Source organism: Neolamprologus brichardi, chromosome 2, assembly GCF_056152115.1.
Source record: "Neolamprologus brichardi isolate AB-2024 chromosome 2, ASM5615211v1, whole genome shotgun sequence".
Taxonomy (NCBI): Eukaryota; Metazoa; Chordata; class Actinopteri; order Cichliformes; family Cichlidae; genus Neolamprologus; species Neolamprologus brichardi.
Genome location: NC_142105.1, coordinates 26179178 through 26192591, shown reverse-complemented (window position 1 = coordinate 26192591; position 13414 = coordinate 26179178). Strand labels below are relative to the sequence as shown.

Below are 13414 nucleotides of genomic sequence, written 5' to 3'. Positions count from 1 at the left end.
TGCATTTGTCTATAATTTTCTGAACATATATTGTCCATGTAACCCTCTCATCAAACAAAACCCCAAGAAATGTGAATAGTTTCACTCTTTCTAGTTCTTGCTTATTTAACTTTAGTTTAATGTCCTTAACAATTCTTTTTATTGTAAAAAACATTGTCTTGGTCTTATCCACTGCAAATTTAAATCCCCGCTTATATCACCGTTCTTCAACTTTAAAAATGGCTTCCTGCACCTTTCCAATAAACTCTAAATTCTTTTCTCTCTTCCACTTTAGGAGCTAGTGGGCATATGTGTGGTGTTCTTGGGTTTTGTTTCCCTTTTTCGGCACAGGTAGGTGGGGTGGTGCTTTGCGGGATCCCGGCACACCTGTGGCACATCAGATGTCATCAGAAGGAGCATTTAAAGAGCTGTGTGACGGACATCTGGTGTTGGAATATTGTCACTTCCACAAATGGTAAGTGATGTTTTGCAGAACGATTATCTAGATCACAGGCATTGAACTCCAGGCCTTGCGGGCAGGTGTCCTGCAGGTTTTAGATGTGTCCTTGATCCAAAACAGCTGATTTAAATGGTTACATTACCTCCTTAACATATCTTGAAGTTCTACAGAGGGCTGGTAATGAACTCATCATTTGATTCAGGTGTGTTGACCCAGGGTGAGATCTAAAACCTGCAGAACACGGGCCCTCAAGGCCTGGAGCTCGACACCCCTGCTCTAGATTAACGCTGCTTGAGCTTTATGTTCAGGCTTCGTCTCCCTGCCTGTTTTTCCCCTGCACTAGCTTGTTCCGCCGCCTGCTTGTATGCCTGGGCCGTATCCCTAAAGAATCTTTCATGACGTCATGACGTTTTCTTAGAATTTCCCCTAAAAGTGACACGACAATCCCAGTTAATATAAAAGCTATTCCTCAAGATTCCTAGCGCTTAAAAGGGCTCCTAAGGCGAGATCTGCTAAGAGCAGGGAAGAGGACTTTTAGTGGCTTAGGAGTTCCCCTAAGCAGCTGCACAAAATGGCCAACAGAAGAGGCAGGAGAGATGTCCTGCAAACACTGGATGGCAGGGAATTATTGAGACGCTACAGATTGGATCGTGCAGGAATCATGTTTGTGGTGGATCTCCTTAGAGATGCAATTACTTCACCAACTCGACGCCACAACGCTATTACACCGGAGACTAAAGTAATCACAACCCTGAGGTATTTGGCAACCGGGAAAATGCAACAATGCAGCAGTGATGACTTGGGTCTGTCCCAATCCTCCGTCAGCAGAGTCATCACCCAAACACTGACAGCTTTGTCACAACCTAATATTGTGACACAATTTGTTTCATTCCTGCTGGATGCCCGCACTTTACACACACATAAAAGGGCATTTATGGACATTGCAGGATTCCCTGGCGTTGTGGGTGTAATTGATGGAACACATGTGAGAATAATTGCGCCATCAGAGGACGAGGCTGTCTTTGTTAACAGGAGGAATTTCCACAGCATCAATGTGCAAATAGTGTTCAATGCGGCCTGTAAGATTTTGGACATTGTGGCTAAATGGCCAGGCTCCACACATGATGCGAGAATGCTCTCCGAGAGTGGCATCAGACAGCTTTTTGAGAGACGCTATGTGCCAGCTAATTGCCACTTGTTAGGGGACAGTGGCTACCCATGCAAACCATGGCTCCTTACACCTTACCTCCAGCCACGCCAAGGGCCCCAACTAAACTATAACAGGTAAGCCAAACAATACAAAAATCATGGAAATGAAATGCAAGCAATATGTTAGAGCATCCAAGTAGTGCAATATTTCCATCAAATAATTAAAGGTCTCTGTATTCTATTGTAGGGCCCACAAGACAACAAGAGCGGTGGTGGAGCGTGGCATAGGCCAGCTTAAGAGGCGCTTTCATGTTCTCCACGGAGAGGTGCGGCTGAGGCCTGAAAAAGTCAGCAAAGTCATCATAGCCTGTGCAATATTACACAATATTTGCAAGGTTAGACAGATTGCAGAACCTCTGGAGGATGGCGATGAGGATGGTGGTGAAGAAGATATTTACATTCCACAGGGGAACCTAGCCCAGAGTGGACTGCCTTACAGGGCAAACTTCACAAATTTACATTTCAGGCAAGCTGTAGCCCCATGTCTTTTGAGAACTTGTGATGGTATTAAGAACTACCACAGTTTTACTGCACATCATCTGCAATTGTTAAATGCAAGACACAGAACACAATCTGTAAATGGTTTATTTTTTAGGCGTTCAATTTTAAGGCGGTAGTACTCCTCCTGAAGGGAAAGGACTTTTTTTTTTTTTTTTTTGTTCAAACACATCAATTGTGAGTTGCAATCTGCTCTCCTGCAGGGATGCTGACGGAGCAGGTGCTGCGGATGGGAATGGTGTTTGATCTGCCGGGCTATCCTGAGTAGCAGCTGCAGATGGTTCAGGCGGCAATCTCATCGGCAAACTTGATGGGCCCGGTTCTTGTGATGGCGCCGTGCTACAGAAATACATAGGCCTAGTTTAATTATTGTTTTGATTAAATTAATTTAATACAATGAGCATGGATAACACATGAAATGGCTTCTGCAATGAATAAACACTGTAGATATGAATAACCCTGTGTCCTACCTTTGCTGCACTTCAAGGGCCTGCATCATTGATGTGTCAATGCCTGTTGGCAGCCCGGTGACACTGACCTCAGAGTGTCCCAGGACTTGAAAGACAGTGTCGGCCACCTGGGACAGCTGCTTTGCAGGTGGTCCACCCCCTAGAAAGAAACAGTCAATGAACACAGTACTTAGGCATGTAAATTAACTTTGCCAGCAGGAGCAAGTTGCCAGATTATGTGGTAGGCTATAATATTTTGCTCACCTGTGTGCTGCAATCTCATCTTTTCCCTTGGACTGCAGCACATACCACCTTTTCTCACAATCGTCACCTGTCCGCACCACCAGTGGAAAAGAGGCATTGATTGTTTGGGATATTGTGTCCCAGGCGCGCCTCTTGCCTTGGCTAGTGACAGTTGGGCCAAATTTTCCTCGTAACATACCTTTATGTTCATCCACCAACTGGGCCAGCAACAAACCTTGCTCCTCAGTCCAGTTTGCGAGTCCTTTTTTCTCTCTCCATTTTCTGTGTTTGTAGGATATTTGTTAACAAGCCTTTATAAATAGACCAGCCAGCAATCACAGACATTGATAAAAGCTGAGCCGTGTTACCCTCGTTAAGACCACACTGGACTTGTAAGGTTGTGATTTCTACTTCATTAAGGACAGCCCCTTGAGATAGGCCATCTTGTTTTCAATGGGGTCCATATGGGAGTGAAAGTACAAAATATGCCAGCTAGGATATTAATGTGAGCAAATAAGACACGAATCATTATTTGAACAGGGTGTAATGAGTTTAAGTTTTCACATATTTTAGATTCTAATGTTAGGCTATAACCCCTACAGCTTACTATTCATTTTCCAGATATTTTCTTGAATGTGAAATATTATTTACAATTACAGTCAGCATAAGATTAGAGTGTATAATTATGTTTATTGATTTGAGGGTACATCCTTTGCTTATTATCACCAAAAGCTCATTTCCATCAAACTTGTAGGATCAACCAATCACGGCTTTTGAAATGATGACTCATACCTAGCAACGGGGTCAACCACACCTCCTCACTAAGATAGGATTTTCCATCCATTCCTTGCTCAGAGTTCACTGAAAATGTTCTGGAATCACTTCTAAGCTAAAACTCCTGTCAAGGAATTTTTAGGTTAAGTTAGGAGCTCTCTGAGAGGATTCTCAGAAGCTTTAGGGATACGGGCCCTGTTCTTTTGGAGTTTGTCTTCCCGGATCTATGACGGAGATTTACCTCGCCTCTGACTGTGATCACCGCCCGCGTCTGTATTTTCTGTGTATCAAGTCACTCCAGTACGCCACCCATCCTCCTGCGTGCCTCGGCTCTGTTTCATTCCCTCTCGGTCCTCGCACGTTTACCCGATCACTGTAAATAGCCCCTTCCCTTGTAAATATCCCCTATAACTGTAAATAAAACAGCATTCAGCGCAACCCCCGAGCATGTGTGTGTTTTTGCTACTGAGTCCACCCGTTAGAGTCAGCCAACACCACTATCTCACCCTATACCTAGCAACCTCTTCTGCCACACCAAGCATCTGCATGTCCTCCTTCACTACATCCATTAATCCTCTCTGTAGTCTCCCCTCTTATCATTCTGCCTGGCAACTCCATATTAAGCATCTTTTGTCCAATAAGATGCACATGTCCAAACTGCTCAATCTTGACTGTCCCTTTCTCCCTCTGATACACTTGTTTCTAATGTTGGTCCTCCTGGTGACTCCCAAAGGGAATTGTAAGATCTTCAGCTTGGCCTCCTTTATTTTTGTTAGTGCCTTCAACTTCAAACCATACAGCATAGCAGGCCTCATCTTGTAAATCTGCAATCTCTCCTTCACCACACTTGTAGACTGTCTGACTCTGACTCTATAGTCAAAAATTATCAAAAAAAAGGTCATACATGTTGCACAATTGCCCATAAGCCAATCACTATTAACTGATTTGATCTGATTAAAATCCATTCGAAATGTTTAATTTCACGAGCAAATTTAATAGCAGCGAGAGTGAAAGGGAACATTTACGAGATAGTGATGAGCTTGCCATGATGTATGGTTTGGAGATGATGGACCTGACAGAAAAGACAGGAGGCTGAGCTGGAGAGTTGAAAATGAGTTGAAGTTGTTCAGATTTTCAATGGGATGGAGGAAAAAACAAAGCATGGATGGAGAAATTAAAGCGAGGGCTCAGGTTGCGCAGTTTCAAGACGAATGTAGAGAGGCATGGCTGGTGGATGGTTTGGACATGCAGAGAAGAGGGATAGTGGACATACTGGACAAAGGATGTTGAAGATGGAGTTGTCAGGGAGGAGGGAAAGAAGAAGACTATGGAGAACATTCATGGCTGTAAGGAGAAGGTTGGTGTCATAGAAGGGATGGTGTGAGACAAACTTACTACAAAAGGTAGGGGAAGGTGTTTAATTATTTATTTTTGTAACAATGCTTCTTGGCAATAAATCTTATACTCTTGGAAAGTTTAATTCCCTACAAAGGGTCATGAATCTGTAAGGAAAACAAATTTGTGGGTTGAGCAGCAGAGCTGAGTATGTGGGCTGCGCACATTTGTTGCAAGACAACCGATGCAGTTGTGTTGGTCACAGAATAAGCCATTTGGCATTGGCAAAGAAGACTGGGCAAGTTTTTCATGGGTGCAACCCTCACAATGGAAGAAAATTGTACAACCTTGGTGCTCACTACCTCAAAAACCAGATTGAGTGCTTGGAGTCTGAAGCAACCTCTGACCTGATGACCTAAGATCCCAGGAAGCAGCTCAAACTAAAATGTTCAAACAAATTCTTCAATTTACTGGCAACAAATGAAGAGAAGCCAAAAAGGGAGTGTTAGTTGGTGCTAGTTAAAAGTCTTAGTGCAACATTTTTAACAGTCTGGGAAAGATCAATGGGTGATTTGCTAAAACAAGTAAAAAGATAAAATAAAAATCAAAATAATCCAAATAAGAAGAGATAAAAGCCTTTGACACCAGCAGTTTGAGTTTTGAAATACTCCTTAAATTAGGAAAACAGCCCCGAACCGGCTGTTTGGAATGATTGCTCAAGAGACACTGAACAGACAAAAATGACACTTCTGAGGCTTGACTGAACAAAAAGAGCCTAAGACATGCTGAATAATTTCTGCAATCAAATGGTTATTAATACATAACTCATGCATTAATGTACAAGTTCCCAAATGTTATAACACACGTTGAGACTGCTCTGTGTCTTTCTAAAGCAGAATTGATACTGGAGTCATTACCAAGCAGTCAAAGGGTAACAAACAAAGGGTAATTTCTCCTGTCCAATATTTTTCATTAATTTTATGCCGCTGTTGAGATAAGCAGTGTTATCTATAATAAATATGCATGTATGTGATGATCCTGTGCATAATAGGTAAAACTGGATTCGTGAACAAAGAATGATCTCGATCAGAGATATCAAAGGGCAAATTGCTCATGGTGCAGAGTCCGGATTGTGTAAAAACTGGCTCGTCGTTAATCCTGAGTTTAAAATCCATTCCAGCCATGAGTTCAAATAGTGCTATATGAGGTCACCTATTGCCTGGCGGTCACAAGAAACTCCCCCAACACAAAAGCTTTTTGGAACACTTTCTGTCTATCCATGACGTGATTATCACGCACTGTGACGCACTTGGCACATGTACGTGACTTTTAATGAAAGAAACTGAATATTACTTGTTTCCGAACCTCAAACTAAAACACGATGAGATAAATCGAGCAGAATTAAAAGAAAAGGGGCGTGGAAGTGCACCAGTGGTCCCTGTGTGTAATAATATAAAAACTCTCCACAATATGAGATGTGGCTTTTATGACACACACACACACACACACCTCTCTTCAGACATAAACGTGCAGAAATGTAGAAATTCGACGCAAAAAAAGAACTGAAGAGTTCATCGAATGCTTTTGCGACTCACATTTTCACCAGGAAATACAAAAACAAACCTGAAATGCAACATTGCAGCCAGCGGCTCGCATTACATTTCAGCATCTGTCAGTGTGCAGCTCTGTGAGCAGAGACAGAGGGGCCCCTCTCTTGATCATGTGATGAGTGCATGCCGGTGCGTGCATACATGCAGACCTCGATTTTTATTACACACATTGCTCCCCTGTTGTTTTCCACTTACCCGATAAGAACATGGTGCATTAGTAGCAAAGTCGTCATAAAAATGACCGTCCCCGTGTGGGCCTAAACGGGCCAATTGCAGTTTTCCGGGTTACACACGCCCCGCCACATCACGAGCACCTCCTCCTCCGTGGAGCCGGACAGCCTTTAAATGCCCCATTTCAGCCACTTTTCGGGTTGTGTGTCAGTGTCGTTGCTGCTTTGGGTCTGTTGAGGCTTATCTGCCACGTCGGTTGTCGTCGCTGTTTAACAAAACTGTCAAGTAAGACTAGTTGTTTTGTTTTACTCTTGCACACTTGCGATATTGCAGATTTTCATATGTTGCAGACTAGAATTTTTGGTTGGATTAGTAAGCCTATGCGGGTTTACTGATTGAAGTAGCAGGTTTTAATGTGTTATAATTTGTGTGTGCACACGGTACAGGGTTCATTTAGGAAGTTCACTTTCCTTAGCAGCATACATTAGAGGCTATTTTACTTTGAAAGGCTTGGCAAACATAAACCTGTTTTCTGCAGATGGCCGTCAGAGCGCATGCTTGGGTTTGCGCAAATATTTGAAAAGCGCCTAAGTTCAGCCTGTCTTTTACGATCGCTTACTTTATTCTTTACAAGCGATGTTCTTGATTATTGGCTACGACATGGGCCTGTTTAATGCATTATTTGCAGCATTGCAAAAACTTCTAGACCAAAACTGCGGGTGAACTTTGAACACATGTTGCACAATGAAAGGGAGCAGCTATGTTTTGTAGGCCAAAGTTCAACCCTTCAAGCCACATTTTAACCTTGGATGTGGTGCAGGAGAACAGAGTGTTGTTGGATTTTGTGTCAGATGGAAAACAAGATTAAATCTTCCTCATACCACTAATGGTTGAAGACTTTCCGAACACCTGCCAAATAACCTGTATTGTTATTTCTCTTAGGATGACTCATCCGTTCCCATCCCTTTCTCCGGAGCAGAAGAGGGAGCTCTCTGACATTGCTCAGAGGATCGTGGCTCCAGGAAAGGGAATCCTGGCTGCAGATGAATCAACAGGTGAGCCATCCTTTTACTTAATACTCCATGCTGAGAGGTAAATGCTGTGCATGCAGGTGAAATTATTTTCTTAAAATGTGTTTGTCTTTAAAGGCACCATGGCGAAGCGGCTCCAGAAAATCAACGTGGAGAACACCGAGGAGAACCGCCGCAGCTTCCGTGACATCCTCTTCTCCTCTGATGCCTCCTTCTCAAACTGTGTGGGCGGCATCATCTTCTTCCACGAGACACTCTACCAGAAGTCAGACAGTGGGAAGCTCTTCCCCCAGCTCGTCAAGGAAAAGGGCATTGTTGTTGGCATCAAGGTGAGGAGCAAGCAGTGGTCGGACCCTTTGAATCTCAGAGATAAAGATTTTTTTAGAATTTGCTGACTTATTTGCATTTTCTTGCTTTAGGTGGACAAAGGCACAGCTGGTCTGATGGGAACAGATGGAGAGACCACCACACAAGGTAATACAGTTTCAACCCCTTGTACATTTCTCTGCAAATCTCATCACAATGATGCAGAATAAGCCTTTCAAAGACGGGGTTGCTAATGTTCTTTGGCTTCTCTAGGTCTTGATGGCCTCTCGGAGCGCTGTGCCCAGTACAAAAAGGACGGCTGCGACTTTGCCAAGTGGAGGTGTGTGCTCAAGATCTCAGATGGCTGCCCATCAGCTCTTGCCATTGCAGAGAACGCCAATGTCCTCGCCAGATATGCCAGTATCTGCCAACAGGTGCGTGTATAGCAAATTGCTCTACAAAAAAGGCTGACAAATTGGGTAAATTCTAGTCATTCATTTGAACTTGTATTCACCAGAATGGCCTTGTGCCCATTGTGGAGCCAGAGATCCTGCCTGATGGAGACCATGACCTTCAGCGTTGCCAGTACGCCACAGAAAAGGTAAGCAAGACCACCAGCACCAAAGGATATTCCCAGTACATAAGATGGGAAGGATGTCTAGTAATAAATCTGCCGGGTCATCTTTAGGTCCTGGCTGCTGTGTACAAGGCTCTGTCTGACCACCATGTGTACCTGGAGGGCACTCTGCTGAAGCCCAACATGGTCACTGCTGGACACTCCTGCACTAAGAAGTTCACCCCTCAGGAAGTTGCCATGGCTACAGTGACTGCTCTGAGGCGGACCGTGCCTGCCTCAGTGCCTGGTAAGTGAGGACAGTTAAGGAAAGTGCAGAGCAGTTCATTTGATTATGAGTATGACACTCTTTTTCCGTTTCTTTAAAGGCATCTGCTTCCTGTCCGGAGGGCAGAGTGAAGAGGAGGCCTCCGTCAACCTGAACGCCATCAATCAGGTGCCCCTGCACCGCCCCTGGAAGCTGACCTTCTCTTACGGTCGTGCACTCCAGGCTTCCGCTCTTGCTGCCTGGAAAGGCAAAGCTGAAAACAAGGCAGCCACACAGCAAACTTTCATCACCAGAGCCAAGGTGAATGAGTAGTACTGATCCTCGGTAGACACTATTAACGATTCGGTGTTATCAATTTGCTGAGGACTGTTTACTGAACTGGCTGTCAAATAATGCTTATCTTGCATTGCCCAACTTTACACTGTCTAGTAAATGATTGTTGTTGGTTTTTTCCCCGTTCTATTTAGTCTTACGCTAATGTGACACAAGTAACTTGGCTGATCATTAACTTTCCAATTTGACTTTGTCCTGTCTTTTTTTTTTTTTTTTTTCCCTCCCCTCTGCTCTTTCCCTCAGATCAATGGCCTGGCTTCCAAAGGAGAGTACAAGCCCACCGGTGCAGCTGCCCAGGCCTCCACACAGTCTCTGTACACTGCCAGCTATGTATATTAAATACTGTGACACTAAACCAAGAAAAACAAATCCAGAATTGCACATGGACCAAATATAACTACAAGAAAATCTCCTGCTGAGTGCCCATCCTCCCTGCACTACCAACACCAGGGGGAGACTTCTGTCAAAATGTTCAACTACTGTTTGTCTACTTAATGAAATCTCCCGAAATAAAAGACCAAAAATGTTTTTGATATCAGTGTCTTCATGAGTTGTATCCACCACTGATGGAGTAAATTCCTTGCACATATATATTAGAAAAACTACTCCTGTTTCTTAATACATAAAGTTTAATGTGCTACTACAGAAAACACTGGGGCACCTGAGATGTTGATTGGGGATAAAATCAAAGGTTTAAACATTTAGTGCAGAATACAAAGCCAAGTTTAGTGATAGTCAAAGACAAATAAGACACTGTTAACAATGCAGATACAATTAGATGGAAAATTTTGGACATCTCTGAAAAGATGACACACATAATAGATTTTCTACATGGCTTCCAAATGACTAAAGGTCTGATGAGGAAGTAAATGTTCACATATTAACAATAAAAAAGGAATTTCTAACAAGTATGTTTTAAAACAAATCAAAACAAATGTTGCGTAGCCCAGATGTTGTCCAACATATAGTGTATGACATCTGGCTCAGGTCAACACATTCAGTCGATGAGAAGAGATTTGCAGACGTGCACCAGGGAAACACAAGGGTTGCCAGACAGATTAGTCGTTATTGCCTTCCTGAAAAAGTTCTTCTAAGATAGTTTTTCCTCACAGAGATGACATAAATGATTTTAGTTTAAGAACAAGTGTCACAAGAGACCAACAAGTGTGTTTTAGTAAGGTCATGTAATGTTTAATAATACTTTAAAAAGATGTCCTCAGTCCGATGGCGTTTCAGTCCTCGGTGGTGGAATTTGCTGGACGATGACCTGAAAAAACAAAACAAAACATGAAAGTGGAAGAAAAATAAAATGATGAGTGACCAAAGCTATTGAAAACTGTCCTTCAGCAGATATCCCTGGGATAAATCGGACTCTGTGGCATGTTTCTTTGAAGTAGACAGAAGGCTTGTATGTCAATAATAATAAAATAAAATATGCTGTTACCTGAGTGCGTGTGGATTTCAGTGCGAAACTTGCGACAGTGGTTAGAAAAATGAGAATCACTAACACGCAAATAGTGGAGGTCAGTAAAATGGCTTCGATACTTTGCAGCAGCATCTATAGTGACAGAAAGCGAGAGTTATTGATATGCTGTGAAAACATGCATGTCATACAATCATAATCAAAAAATAGATATGTACTGTAACTCACCACACTTGCATCGTTCAAATGAAATCGCAAAAAAAAAAAGTAGGGATAATGGATGAGCTGGATTATCCTGTGTATGAAAGAGATTACGATTCCAAGGATGGAAACCACATACAGGGCCAAGCACACAGTCACCTGGGAAAGATAAGTTAATCAAAATTAATTAGGCCACTGAATTAGGAAGGACTGTAGGAGTATAAACAGGGCTGAAAATCACAAATAGGAAATAAAACCATGACGTACCATCTTCTTGGACGGATGCAACTCAGTGTAGACTGACAGGATTCCACAGGTAAGAAACTAGTGAGCAAATAATCACAACAAATGATGCTGTTTGACCTTAACCCACAGTAGATTTAGTAATATGGGTGATATTTTCACAGTGTGAAGCTGTGTGAGTCTGTCTTCATACAATGCATCTTTTGTAGGAAACTATGAATACTTGCTGATGTTTATTTGTCATCGGAAAGATCTAGTTAACACGTAGCATTGCAATTGTACCAGATGCATTTTTTAAACCTTTTGGTATTATGACTGTGTGTCATGCTTGTGCTGTTAACCTAACAAACTGATGGTTGTAGCCTCATATTTATAGCACAGGCAGTACTTTGAACGTTTCTGAACAATAACTGCACAGAAGATATGACCAGTCAGGTTCAATCATTTTTAGCTGTCAGCATGTCAGTGCTAGCCAGTAAAATGCTACAGTAAGTACCAGAGCTCCCTGCCAAAAGGGATTGTAGAGTTGAGCAGAGATTTTGAACCCTTCACCGGAGAACTGAAATCCCATTAACAACTCAGCACAGCCAAACATCAGAATGACAATCTGGAAAGGGGAAGAGAAAGAATGGATGAGCTGCATCAGCTTATAGCTATCCTCATGTATAAATCTCCTTATTTAAGATTTTGCTTATCTGATGTGTTACCCCAAGACTTCTGGGCTCCTTTCGGACAAAGCGATGCAGAGGTTTGCTGGACACCGGCACATTGCTGCTAGTCCCCTGATCCCCATTTCTTTCTGTTGTCCCTTCCTCTCTAGTCGTTGTCTGAGTTCCCTCCATTTTCAGGAAACTACACACAGTGCTTGGCTGTGGGTCAAAAAGAACAAGACTTAATTGAACTGGATGCTTAGTCTCCCCACAGCAGCACAGATTGTTGGGGGCAGAATATCTGTGGAGTAGCAGAAAACATTTAAAAGCCAGATGAATGCAAGATTTTTCAAAAGTCTTAGAAAACGTGACTCACCCCGTCTTAGATGTTCATGCAGAAAAAGCAGAGTGAAAGATAACAGGAAGGGAATGTTGTGAGTGGAAAGAGGAAGTGTGGCAATTTGAGACTTCGTTTTTTATTAAGTGGCGGAGCTAAAGACTTTGTTTGGAAGTTACAGGCTGAGGCTGTTCCACAGTAGTGAGTAAACCACTCAGTTAAAATGAAATCCCCATTATCTCTGTGCACACTTACTGTATTATAAGTAGATCTGCATTATTGGCAGAGTTAGTGAAACTACCGACGATCTGTATGTATTATTTTTGTGCAAAGCGTGCGTGTGACATTGCCTCTAAACAGAAAAATTAGTTACAGTTAAAGTGAGTTTCAGCGGGTAAGGGCTCAGCGTGGGGAAAAGAATCACAGCTCACAATAATTTCTATTAAGACTTCCAGAAGATTTTCTTAATGTACAAGTTGTGATCAGCTGATCTTCTGCTCTTTGTGGTTCTGTACACCTGAATTCAACCAGATGTAAGCAGATGTTTCACGAGTTGTCTTGTGTGATTTCTATTCTCTACACTGACAGCTTACTGTTTATACTAACTTTATACTAGACGGACGGTAACGGACAGACTAAAGGTGGTTACGCCCTCTTGTAACAGAGAGGATGTATGTCAGTCCGTTCTCACGCGTGACGATTTGTCAAGTCCCGAGGCGTTCCTGACCTAACCTTATCCCGAACCTTAACCAGCACTTTAAAGAAGTTAGTGTTTTCCAAAGCGATTGAAGTAAAATAAACTTACATGTGTAGATTCATTCCAAACTGTTCTCATGTTTCCTAATTTTTCCGATGTCGTAATCTAGGGAAGTGTTTGGTGTTTGGGAGTGAGAACGTGTTGTGTGTTTTCTATCAAAACACGGCAGAACAACGTGTCCTTCTAACTCATCTAAACAAGGCATTCTGTAAAGGGTACAACAAATATGGCAGTCTTTCATGAAACAACAACTGTAATCTCCACATTTCCATTTTATTCCTCAAAATAGTATTTTAACTTTTTACATCCTCAAAACAACATTATCTAACTTGATCTCCAAATTTTGATTTTATTCTCAATTTCAACAATATATGTTTTGTATTAATTTGGCCCCAATGGTCCTTCTTACTCACCTCGTCTTGGATTTTCATGCAGCAAAAGCAGCGTGAAAGATAACGGGAAGGGATTATTATGGGTAGAAAGAGAAAGACAGTTTTTTTCATTAAGGGGAGGAGCCAAAGACTTTGATTGAAAGTTACAGGCTGAAACTGTTCCACAGTGTG

At 42.4% G+C, this 13414-nt stretch overlaps 2 protein-coding genes across 2 annotated transcripts; one reads left to right on the top strand and one right to left on the bottom strand.

Annotated features, from left to right (window-relative positions):
- Nucleotides 1-6859: 6859 nt before the first annotated feature.
- On the top strand, nucleotides 6860-9773 carry aldob (aldolase, fructose-bisphosphate B). The gene is made up of 9 exons (XM_006781452.3): nucleotides 6860-7013; nucleotides 7671-7783; nucleotides 7877-8088; nucleotides 8179-8233; nucleotides 8339-8499; nucleotides 8583-8666; nucleotides 8754-8928; nucleotides 9008-9207; nucleotides 9484-9773. Exons 2-9 carry the CDS (start codon nucleotides 7672-7674, stop codon nucleotides 9577-9579), a joined length of 1095 nt encoding a protein of 364 aa, XP_006781515.1. The 5' UTR covers nucleotides 6860-7013; nucleotide 7671; the 3' UTR covers nucleotides 9580-9773.
- Nucleotides 9774-10174: 401 nt separating this feature from the next.
- Nucleotides 10175-13333, bottom strand: LOC102791915 (uncharacterized). The gene is made up of 7 exons (XM_006781453.3): nucleotides 13265-13333; nucleotides 11815-11976; nucleotides 11604-11714; nucleotides 11132-11188; nucleotides 10892-11023; nucleotides 10685-10798; nucleotides 10175-10507 (listed from the first exon to the last, which is right to left on the bottom strand). Exons 1-7 carry the CDS (start codon nucleotides 13280-13282, stop codon nucleotides 10457-10459), a joined length of 645 nt encoding a protein of 214 aa, XP_006781516.2. The 5' UTR covers nucleotides 13283-13333; the 3' UTR covers nucleotides 10175-10456.
- Nucleotides 13334-13414: the final 81 nt, after the last annotated feature.

Excerpts from the sequence above, each read along its gene's own strand:
- LOC102791915 (XM_006781453.3), bottom strand. Across the intron at positions 11,715-11,814 it reads AGGAGCCCAGAAGTCTTGGG|ATTGTCATTCTGATGTTTGG; the intron begins GTAACACATCAG and ends TCCCCTTTCCAG. Across the intron at positions 11,189-11,603 it reads CCTTTTGGCAGGGAGCTCTG|TTTCTTACCTGTGGAATCCT; the intron begins GTACTTACTGTA and ends TTTGCTCACTAG.
- aldob (XM_006781452.3), top strand. The coding sequence starts at position 7,672 with ATGACTCATCCGTTCCCATCCCTTTCTCCGGAGCAGAAGAGGGAGCTC. Across the intron at positions 8,089-8,178 it reads GCATTGTTGTTGGCATCAAG|GTGGACAAAGGCACAGCTGG; the intron begins GTGAGGAGCAAG and ends TTCTTGCTTTAG. Across the intron at positions 9,208-9,483 it reads CTTTCATCACCAGAGCCAAG|ATCAATGGCCTGGCTTCCAA; the intron begins GTGAATGAGTAG and ends TCTTTCCCTCAG.